This window comes from Vicia villosa, unplaced genomic scaffold, assembly GCF_029867415.1.
Source record: "Vicia villosa cultivar HV-30 ecotype Madison, WI unplaced genomic scaffold, Vvil1.0 ctg.004988F_1_1, whole genome shotgun sequence".
NCBI classification, from domain to species: domain Eukaryota; kingdom Viridiplantae; phylum Streptophyta; class Magnoliopsida; order Fabales; family Fabaceae; genus Vicia; species Vicia villosa.
Genome location: NW_026706552.1, coordinates 87,227 through 99,174, shown reverse-complemented (window position 1 = coordinate 99,174; position 11,948 = coordinate 87,227). Strand labels below are relative to the sequence as shown.

The window sequence follows — 11,948 nt, the reverse complement described above, 5'->3', positions numbered from 1 at the left end:
ATTAATTGATTAGAAATATCATATAATAGAAAGCAAATAATAATATAATAAATAAAAGAAAGGAAATATGATAGATGTGTGTATTCAATGCATTTTAAATGTATTAGAAATTGAAATATTGACTTTTATAAAGAATTTTTTTTATTTAATATGCTTAAAGAGTACCATGAGGATGCTGATTAACAAGATCCTAAAAAAAATTGTATGTTACCATAAAGAGAGTAATACATACTTTTTAAAATTTTCTGTTTCTGTCATTAGTTTCTATAAGTCTATATCTTGAAATTGTTTTGGTTAATTTTATAAATTATAACACAGATACCGACATGTTGAAGCAAAATTTATACAAGAGCAACATTAAACACAAAATTGTATGCCTATAGAAGGCTATATCACCTTTTATATAATATGCATCATTACATCCACCCATTGTTGTATTTAATTTCAATTGACTGCAGAAAAATATCAACACAAATTCCTCACAGAATTTCCATACACACAAATCCTCATTATCACGAATTCACAATCGTGCAGATGTGAACAACTCATATAAGTCCCCATAGAAAAACTTCTTGAAAAGCTTCATCAATTCAACCTGAAAATGCATACACACAATCACAGAACCATCTCCATCAGGACTCAATAGAATCCATGCCCTGTCATGCGGATAAACATATCCAATACCAAAGTAGAATGGTTTTCCCCACCCAAAATCCGCTTCGTATGTAGGAAAATTCATCCAACTTGTTATATGAAGATTAGGATTCCCAAAATATGCAGCATCATTACCTTCACTGCCTATAAACAATTTCCTTGCATCATCCAAATGCGCAAACCCCCTAATAACATCAATATGGGACCTTATATACTCATTTGTTATCAAATCATGTGCTTCCCTTATCTTCTTTGCAACGTAACTCAACGGCTTTGATGTGATTTCTCCGATATACCCTCTTGCTGAAGCTTGAATCAAAGCATTCCCATAGTAATACTTTGGAAGATTTGGAGTAATTCTATTCCTAATTTCAACAAAGAATCTTACAACACTTTCTTGTTTCGTTTCAAGATCACGTGCTTTGGATGCACTTTTCCATATATGTGCACTTATAGCATCATGTCTACTAAAAGGTCTTGACCCTTTTGGAATATCAACTTCGTTAGCTTTTTTCTTCAACTTTTCAACTTCTTCCGCTGTGAGTTTCAATAATTCAGCTGTTATACTCTTGTTTCTTTCAATGTTTGCGTCAGATCTTCCTAGAATAAGTGGTGGTGGCTTTAACTCAATGTGTTCAAAACATGGTTTAAGTGGGGTGTGTGAAAATTTGAGAACCGTTCTATCTAAAAAGGGCATTTCATTAGAATCTAGTGTTTCGCCTCTTGCTATTTTGGCCCATGAATTTAACATTTTGAAAAAAACAGCACCATCAGATAAAGGGTGAGAGTAAGCAATTCCAATTGCAAATGCAAAAGTTTCATCTTTGTTTGAGAATGAGAATTGTGTGACTTGAACAACAAACAATGGAATTTCCTCCATCGGTTGACCATAATTGATTTTTGGAATAAGCTCTTTTGTTGAGTCAGAAGGTGAAAAGTCACCATAATCATGAACTGTTTTTGTTGTTTCAGCATCAATCAGAAGAGCTCCTTTTGCATTGAGATTCAATTCAATTCGACCACCTCTTGTGTAACATAATCTACCAGCCATAGGATAGTAATGAACAAGAATCTTGCTGAGAGAGTTTTTTAAGGTTTCAAAGATTCTGGTTTTTTGGTCGTGTTTTGGCTTGTAAATGAAAAGAAGTGGTGTATGGCTTAGGCGCACAACTTGATCTAAGTCAGTGAGCCATAAAGAACCATTTGGAGTTGGTTCATTTGGAGTGACACTGTAAGAAGCTAATATGGTTATCATTTTTGAGTTTCTTGGAAGGTTTGTTTTTCATCCGAATTCTATATAATCATTTTGCCTTATAAATTATTAAGAAGTTACTAATCTAACAATTTAATTTATGATGACTTTTCATGTCGCAATTTGTGACTGGTTATAGTAATTTGGTCACCTTCTTCAGACATAGGACCCTACAAATTCTAGAGAAAATCTTTTTTAGTATATACTACAAAATGCAAAATGATAAAAGTTGCATTATTAGTATTACGATCAATAATGTGAGAAAAGGTTAAACACAGAAAGTGGGAAACTTGAAATCTTTTTATAATCAAGATCTAAACGTATTTTCAACACTAAAAGGAAAATATCTTCTTATCATCCTTTTAAATTGTAAGTTGCTTCCTAAGTTGTGACCACAGTATTACTAACTAGATTATATCTAGGATAACAATGAACCAAATTAATTCGAATATAATTTGAAATTTGATTTGACAACTAAATCATTGTACAAGGTTTGAGAAGCAAATTAGTTGAATATGAAAAAAAAATTCATTAATTAAATGAGCTGAATATGAAATATGTATAGGTGGACACGTTAGGTTCACAAGTCAACTCGATTATATATGATAATAGGTTTAAAGTTATTGTTGCTAGTGGATTTAGATGAAGCTGTAAATTTTATAAACAAAATTAAAAGTCCACGTTAGTCTTTTCTATCCAATTTTCCCAAACAGCGTCAACTTTTGCTTGGGTGGCGTCTGATATGGCGCTGGTGTGACTTATGATAACTATCAAGCTCACCTAAATTCCAAAAGAAATGTTACTTTTGTCAAGGATTGAACCTTGGCCACAAGGATTGTGAAGCATAACACTTAACCATTGTTTACAGTGATTTCTGGTAAACAACTGCTAGTCCTTCAAATTTTATATGTTTGGTAACTTACAGGATCGACTAAATTGATCATAGGACATGTCTCATTACCACCAATGCATTCACATAGCATTAATCATCTCAACACATCACAAATAACATATAGCATACAAATCCAAACCATGTTATTCACCTCCTGAAGGTTAGAAAACACTTAGAAAGGGGGGGGGGGGGATTGAATAAGTGTATCTCAAAACTTGGAAGATAAAAACTCAAACAACACAATGATTTTTATCCTGGTTCGTTGTTAACCAAACTACTACAGTCCACCCCCTTAGAGTGATTTACCTCAACTGAGGATTTAATCCACTAATCCAACTGATTAAAATGGTTTTCCACTTAGATAACCTCTAAGTCTTCTAGAGTCTACAGATCACAACTTGATCACTCTAGGAATCCTTTTACAATCAATGTAAAATAAAGTATACAAAAGTTTGAATGCTTCTAATAAAGCTGTAATCACAACTGTGATATTTCTCTTAAGTTCTAAACTTAACACTCACTAAATATTACAAGAGTTTGTGAGGTTGAAGATGAAGTTCGTGAGCTTTTGAATTTGACAGTGTTTCTGTATATTTTTCTCAAGTGTTATTTGCAGCTTCTGATGAGAACTTCTATTTATAGGCGTTGAGAGGAAATGACCGTTGGGATGCATTTAATGCTTTGCATGAATAGTACAATGCTGCATTTAATGTTTCACACTTTTGTCAACTACCACGAGCCTTGCTTTTGCTGCTTTTACTGACTTTGCCTTTTGTAGTTTCTAACGTTCCTTTTGTCAGTCAGAGATTAGACGTTACAGTCTTTCATCTTGTACTTTCTCCTGGACTTAGATTTTTTAGATAACAACATTTGAATATCAGAGTCATCAGCTTTGGTGCAGAGCATCTTCTGTCTTCTGACTTTGAAGAGCTTGAGCGTGATACCATCAGAACTTCAGAGCTTGTTCTTCTGACTTCTATTCTTCTGATGCTTTCTAGTTCATGTTTTGATTCTGCATGACCATCTTCTGATGTCTTGCCAGAGCATGTTCTGATGAAGCCATCCAGAACTTTCTGAGTCAATTGCTTCTGAGCACTGATTTGTGCATACTCTTTATATATTTCCTAAAATGGAAAATGCAAAGGATTAGAGTACCACATTGTCTTATACAAAATTCATACATAATGCTATCATCAAAACTAAGAATATTGATCAGAACATTTCTGAAGGATAGAAAAACACTTAGAAAGGGGGGGTTTGAATAAGTGTAGCTTTAAAAACTTGACAGATAAAAATAAATTGCACAGTTATTTTTATCCTGGTTCGTTGTTAACTAAACTACTCCAGTCCACCCCCGCAGAGATGATTTACCTCAACTGAGGATTTAATCCACTAATCGCACGGATTACAATGGTTTTCCACTTAGTCAGCAACTAAGTCTTCCAGAGTCTTCTGATCACACACTGATCACTCCAGGAACAACTGCTTAGATACCCTCTAAGACTTTTCTAGAGTATTCTGATCCACACGATCACTCTAGTTACAACCTGCTTAGATAACCTCTAAGACTTCCTAGAGTATACTGATCCACACGATCACTCTAGTTCCTTACAACTTAATGTAATCAATTCTAAGAGTATTACAATTGCTTCTTAAAAGCTATAATCACAAACTGTGATATTTCTCTTAACGTTTAAGCTTAATCTCACTAATATATTACAACAGCAATGTAGTGAGCTTTGATGAAGATGAAGATTCTGAGCTTTGAATTGAACAGCGTTTCAGCAAGTTGATATTCACAGAATAGGTGTAGAATTTGTTAACCTTGCTTCTCATCAGAACTTCATATTTATAGGCGTTGGAGAAGATGACCGTTGAGTGCATTTAATGCTTTGCGTGTTCCGTACAGCATCGCATTTAATGTTATACGCTTTTGTCAACTACCTCGAGCCTTGTTCACGATGTGTCTACTGATGTAGCCTTTAATAGCTTTTAACGTTCCTTTTGTCAGTCAGCGTAGCCTGCCACTTGTACTTCCTTCTGATCTGATGTTTGTGAATACAACGTTTGAATATCATCAGAGTCAAACAGCTTGGTGCATAGCATCTTCTGATCTTCTGACCTTGAAGTGCTTCTGAGCGTGATACCATCAGAACTTCAGTGCTTCTGATCTCATGTTCTTCTGATGCTTCCATAGACCCATGTTCTGATTCTGCTTCGACCATCTTCTGATGTCTTGCCAGACCATGTTCTGATGTTGCATGCTGAACCCTTTGAGACAAAGCTTCTGAGCGCTGAATTATGCATACTCTTTATATATTTCCTGAAAGGGAAATTGCATTGGATTAGAGTACCATATTATCTTAAGCAAAATTCATATTATTGTTATCATCAAAACTAAGATAATTGATCAGAACAAATCTTGTTCTAACAATCTCCCCCTTTTTGATGATGACAAAAACATATATAAATGATATGAATTTGCGATCAGAAAGAGCAGACGGCAAAAGACAAATTACACAGCTATAGCATAAGCATATGAATATGTCTCCCCCTGAGATTAACAATCTCCCCCTGAGATAAATAATCTCCCCCTGAAATAAATACTCGAAGAACTTTAATAAAAGACTTCCCTGATTATTTCGGTAGAGACGATCACATAAGCTTCTGTCTTCCGAGAATTCGTAGCTTCTGACTTCTGCTTCCATTGGACAGCTTCAGAACTAGAATTTCTTTAGATCCCTAGAACACTCACAGCTTCTGATTCCTGCTTCCATCTAGGACAGCTTCAGAACTTGAATTTCTTTGATCTTCAGAACATTCACAGCTTCTGATTTCTGCTTCCATTTAGGACAGCTTCAGAACTTGAATTTCTTTGATCTTCAGAACATTCACAGCTTCTGATTTCTGCTTCCATTTTGGACAGCTTCAGAACTTGAGTTTTCTGGATCTTTAGAACATTCACAGCTTCTGATTTCTGCTTTCCTCGGATAGCTTCAGAGCTTGAATTTCTACCAACCTCACTTCATGCTAGATTTGTATCAGAACATTGTTGAATGTACCAGAGCATCATCAGAGCATCTCTACATCCTGAAATGTTACAGAACAAAAACTAAACGACAAAAGTCAGCATGAACGAGTCAGAACATAAAATGTATATTAGAACACATGATATGTATCAGAGCCATATAGGCTAAAAATAATGTTATCAGAGCAATTAGAATTTTGTCAGAGCAAATAGACAAATATGGATTCAAATTCTATTATCTGTGCTTCTGATTCATTCTTCTTTCTTGCTTCTGATTTCTGAAGCTTGACAGCACTCAGCTTGCTTCAGTTTCCATGAGCTTATTCTTTTTACAGAATAACACTTCTTATGGTTTTGCTTCTTGTGTTTGCTTTGAAGATTCTCTTCACTTCTTTGTACCTGCAAAACACTTAAACCATATAGAACTTGCAGTTCTTGTTAGTAAATGCAACTGATTAAATCAAATCATTTATCACATATTTTCTCCCCCTTTTTGTCATATCATCAAAAACAGAAAAGATTCAGAGACAAACAGAACGAAACACACGGAGGAAGAAGATGATTTCATTGAAGTACAAACAGCAGGTACAGAAGTACATGAAGATAAGTGAGATCAGATGCACAAAAAACAAAACAGATGCAACGAAAAGAAAGAAACAACACAGACTCAATCTAAGATAGTCCTAGCCTTGACAAGATCTTGGCCAGCATCTCTTTAACCTCATTGTTGTGTCCTTCTTGCCTCACCATGAAAGCGTTATACTTATCATTGAGTGAGCTTTGCTCATCCTGTCTCTTCTGAATTTCTTCCAGAGTCCTTGCAAGACGAGAAGATTCATCAGAAGAAGCTTCACCGCTTTCAACCACAGGAATAGCAACTTGGTCTGTAGCTTCCATGGATAGATCATTTGCAGGGATGTCCTCAACAGGATCTGATTCAGCAACATGATCTTCAGCATCTGCTTCTTGCATAGAAGCATCTCCATATTCTGCAGCAGGAATTTCCGAGTCTCCATTCTCAAGTGCCTGAAGAATGGCATCTAGATTCCTGGGAGCAGAAGGACCTTCAACTTTTGGTGGGTCAACAACTTCTGGAATGACCAAGCTTGGGTCTTTCTCAGAAGGGTTTTCCCTCAGATAGTCAAAAAGAGTCTTGAAATCTCCGAGCAGAACAGGATAATCAGGAATAAAGATAACAATATCCCTGCATGGATTTGCTTCCATTTCAGCAGCCAGTCTTGCTACTTCCAATTCATCCACAAAGGGCTTCTCCTCAGCAGCAACACAATTTCTGAGAGGATGGTAGTATATACCATTATCATCCTCCAGAAGGTAACCAGGGTAACCAGGGGCAGCAGCCACTAGTCTTTTCTGTACTCCCATTGCTTCTACTTGAAAATCCTTGCGAAATCTTCTCCAGAGATTTCTTGTAGAAACATCATCCAGACCATTTAGAAATGCATCCTTCAGAAAGTCTAGACTGCTAATCACCTCATGTCTAAAAAGTTCCAGGTAGGTATAGGGTTCAGGTTCAGGCGGATTGAAGGTGAATTTGTAGTCAGGGTAGAGAAGACAGTAAGGTTTGGATTTTCTGGTAGGTAAGGGATGGGATATAGAAGGTGGAGGTGCGGTGGATGAGGAAGAAGGGATATCTGAGAGAATGATTGATGAGGATGGAATATCAGAAGGGATGGATTTAGAAGAGGGTGAAGTATTTGTAAAGGGAATTGGTGAGAAGGATTTATCAGAAGGAGTTGGGGGAAGAATACTTAACGGTGTGGGGTTTAGAATGGGAGAGGAGAAGGATGATGGAGAAGGATTTGGTAAGGTGAAGTTTACTTTTGGTTCAGAAGGAGGTGATTGGGGAGAAGGTTTAGGGACAGAAGGAGGTGGAGTAAAAACCTGCCTGGAGGAGTGTTCAGAAGATGCATGTGAAGATCTGGTTTTGTGAAAGGAGTCTCTGATCCTTTTATTCCTTCGTTCAGAAGAGCCTACCTTGTCAGGATCATAGGTGACCCTCAACTTCTTGGCTCTCTCAGCCTCATCTTCTTGTGCCTTTCTTTTAAGCCTTGCCTGTCGTTCCTTCTTATCCTTCTTCAGAATATCATCTTTGGACGGGAGTACTCTGCCACGGATCCAAGCAGGATCAACGTCTGATTGCTTCCTAACACAATCTTCCAAGTAAAGCTTGACAACATGATCAAGTTCTTTATGAAACAAGGAGATGAATCCTTCAACAGCAATTCTTCTTGACAGAATGTCAGGAAAGCTTGTGCACACAAAAGGTACATTCTTAATGAGTTCCAGTCTGAACAAATCAACACCATTGAAGATGGGACCTTGAATTACTCCAAGAAAATGCGATGCATTGAGATTTCTGATGGATTCCACCACTTTGCTTTCAATCAGAATGTCTGAAATCATCCTTCCGAATGGAATGGTTGTTCTTGGAATATGAGGGTACTTCGCCCTTTCATCTTCTCTTGACTCAAAGATAGAAGTTTTCAGATTCTCAAACAGAATATGAGAGATGTTGATCTCTATCTTTTTGCCAATGCAGAAAAGAGTATACTTGTGAGTCGGACTGATGTAGGAGGAGGAGAGCATCCTTTTTCTATGGTGAAGAGAACCCAGAATAATCTCAGCCCATACTTTATAAAAAGGCCTTAAGGTGCCCGTGTTATGAGAATCAATTCCAAAAACCGTAGAGATTTGTTTTTCAACTGGAGTCCAGTCAACTGTATTGGGTTGAAGACCAGACCAACCTTCTTCATCATCAAGATTGTACAGCTTCCTGATGAGCTTCTCAGTGATAACCACTTCATGCCCTAGCACGAATGAAATGATGGCAGTTGGAGTAACCGTTGCATGTACCCAAAAATCCTTCACAAGTTCAGGATAAATTGGACCAACCAATCTATCAAGATATTTAGACCATCCTTGCTCAAAGATTCTTGCATCACACTGAAAGCCATTAGCGTTAAGGTTGTTGATGTCCACAGCAGATTCACATAGAACTTCCAGTTCTTTCGTGGGTATTAAGCATGTTTTCAATGGAGCATGCTCATATTTGCTTAAAAGGATCTGTGTAGAAGTGAGCCTTTCTTTTGAATTTGATGAACAAGAAGATGAGTTCATGATGATAATGCTTTGAGATCAAATCAAAAACTAGGGTTTGAAGAGAAATGCAACGAAGTGAATGCACAAAAAAGAGAGAAAGGGAGAAAAAGAGGGAATGAAGATGAAGCGGGTTATTTAAAAGATTTAAAAAGAAATCATTATGCATTTAATGAGAAATGACATTAGGAGAGAGAACACAGTAAATGAAATGATTTAATACAGTTACCTAGGTCGGCGTCTTTTCAACTGCACGCTTTGTACTAACCGTACAGACACGTGTTCACCATCAGATAATAGATGACAGCTGTAAATTTCAGAATAGACTTTACGCCTTCAGATTCTGATCACTGCTTCTGATCTGATCAAGTTTCTCTTCTGGAAACACTTCTTCTGAAGTGTGCTGATATAAATCTGAATGATCTTCTGATCCATTACTTCTGATATACACAGCTTCTGGAGGTTCACTTCTTTGTTCTGCAGCTTCTGATACGACAAAATTGTATCTGCAGAAATTCTTAAGCTGCTTTGATTCATCAGAGACAAGTTTATCATCAAACCAGATATTTATTGATTCGTCCACAATCAATGTTTCAATATTGTATATTCTGTAGCATTTAGAGCATTCAGAATAATCAAGAACGAAACACCATTGCTTTAGAAACAAACAAGACAAATGGTTTCAAGACTGATAAACTATCTTTTCTGATCTCCTACAGACATAGTTTCTTCAACAGATTTAAGTACCAGAACTTGGAAGACAGTTCTTCTTCCCTTTAAGTGTTGAGACCAACTTGAATCCAGGTGACTTGACATGTTGACTTTTATCTTCTTTGTTGCCAAGAGAATCTGCAAAAGAAATAGTCTTTTTCTTTGGTACCCACATCTTCTTGGGTCCTTTCTTGTTAGATTTTCTCAAGTTCTGATTGAACTTGGGTTTAATATTGTAAGCAATAGGAGGAACAGCATGATAATTCTTAATGTGAGTTTCATGATATTTCCTAGGTTGTGTCACATGCTTTTTGGTGTGTGTTATGTGAAAACTTTGAGCATGTGAAGTGTGCCTAATATCATGGGAGTGGCCATACTTGAACTGATCATACAATGGCTTGTATGTGAATTTCATTTCATCAACAGGTTCAAGTTTGTATGGGGTTTCACCCTCAAAACCAATGCCAACTCTTTTGTTTCCAGACACAGCATATATCATAGAAGCTAGCTGACTTCTGCCAATACTTCTAGATAAGAACTTCCTGAAACTTAAATCATATTCTTTCAGAATATGGTTTAGACTAGGAGTGGATTTTTCTGAATCAGAAGGAGATCCAACATTATTGGATAATTTTAAAAGTTTTTCTTTTAATTCAGAATTCTCCAACTCAAGCTTCTTTGTTTCAAATTCAAATAGCTTTTTCAGCTCTTTGTATTTGAGACTAATCTGAGACTTGAATTCCAGAAGTTCAGTTAACCCGGAAACTAACTCATCTCTAGTAAGTTCAGAAAATACCTCTTCAGAATCTGATTCTGATGTAGATTCTGATCCGTCATCTTCTGTCGCCATCAGCGCACAGTTAGCCTGCTCATCTTCAGAGTCTGAATCATCTTCTGACTCATCCCAGGTTGCCATAAGACCTTTCTTCTTATGAAACTTCTTCTTGGGATTTTCCTTCTGAAGTTTTGGACATTCATTCTTGAAGTGTCCAGGCTCATTGCATTCATAGCACATGACCTTCTTCTTGTCAAATCTTCTGTCATCAGAAGATTCTCCACGTTCAAATTTCTTTGAACTTCTGACGCCTCTGAACTTCCTTTGCTTGTTCTTCCAGAGTTGATTTAGCCTTCTGGAGATCAAGGACAGTTCATCTTCTTCTTCAGATTCTGATTCTTCAGGATCTTCTTCTCTAGCCTGAAAAGCGTTAGTGCATTTCTTGATATTGGATTTTAATGCAATAGACTTACCTTTCTTTTGAGGCTCATTTGCGTCCAGCTCTATTTCATGGCTTCTCAAGGCACTGATAAGCTCTTCCAGAGAAACTTCATTCAGATTCTTTGCAATCTTGAATGCAGTCACCATAGGACCCCATCTTCTGGGTAAGCTTCTGATGATCTTCTTTACGTGATCAGCCTTGGTGTATCCCTTGTCAAGAACTCTCAATCCAGCAGTAAGAGTTTGAAATCTTGAAAACATCTTTTCAATGTCTTCATCATCCTCCATCTTGAAGGCTTCATACTTCTGGATTAAAGCGAGAGCTTTAGTCTCCTTGACTTGAGCATTTCCTTCATGAGTCATTTTCAAGGACTCATATATGTCATAGGCCGTTTCCCTGTTAGATATCTTCTCATACTCAGCATGAGAGATAGCATTCAGCAAAACAGTTCTGCATTTATGATGATTCCTGAAAAACTTCTTCTGATCATCATTCATTTCTTGCCTTGTCAGCTTTACGCCACTGGCATTTACTGGATGTTTGTAACCATCCATCAGAAGATCCCATAGATCACCATCTAGACCAAGAAAGTAACTTTCCAGTTTATCTTTCCAGTATTCAAAGTTTTCACCATCAAATACCGGCGGTCTAGTATAACCATTGTTACCGTTGTGTTGCTCAGCAGAGCCAGATGTAGATGCAGGTGTAGACTTTGCAGTTTCATCAACCATCTTTTACTGAAGCGTTTTTCTCTTCCTGAATCTTTTCTAAACACGGTTAAGTGCTTGCACCTTAGAACCGGCGCTCTGATGCCAATTGAAGGATAGAAAAACACTTAGAAAGGGGGGGTTTGAATAAGTGTAGCTTTAAAAACTTGACAGATAAAAATAAATTGCACAGTTATTTTTATCCTGGTTCGTTGTTAACTAAACTACTCCAGTCCACCCCCGCAGAGATGATTTACCTCAACTGAGGATTTAATCCACTAATCGCACGGATTACAATGGTTTTCCACTTAGTCAGCAACTAAGTCTTCCAGAGTCTTCTGATCACACACTGATCACTCCAGGAACAACT

General features: G+C 37.0%; 1 protein-coding gene across 1 annotated transcript; it reads right to left on the bottom strand.

The window, feature by feature from the left end:
* Nucleotides 1-403: 403 nt before the first annotated feature.
* Nucleotides 404-1,939, bottom strand: LOC131642418 (hydroxycinnamoyl-CoA:piscidic acid hydroxycinnamoyltransferase-like). The gene has a single exon (XM_058912664.1). The coding sequence runs from the start codon at nt 1,907-1,909 to the stop codon at nt 521-523; it is 1,389 nt and encodes a 462-aa protein (XP_058768647.1). The 5' UTR covers nt 1,910-1,939; the 3' UTR covers nt 404-520.
* Between the last annotated feature and the right edge of the window lie 10,009 nt (nt 1,940-11,948).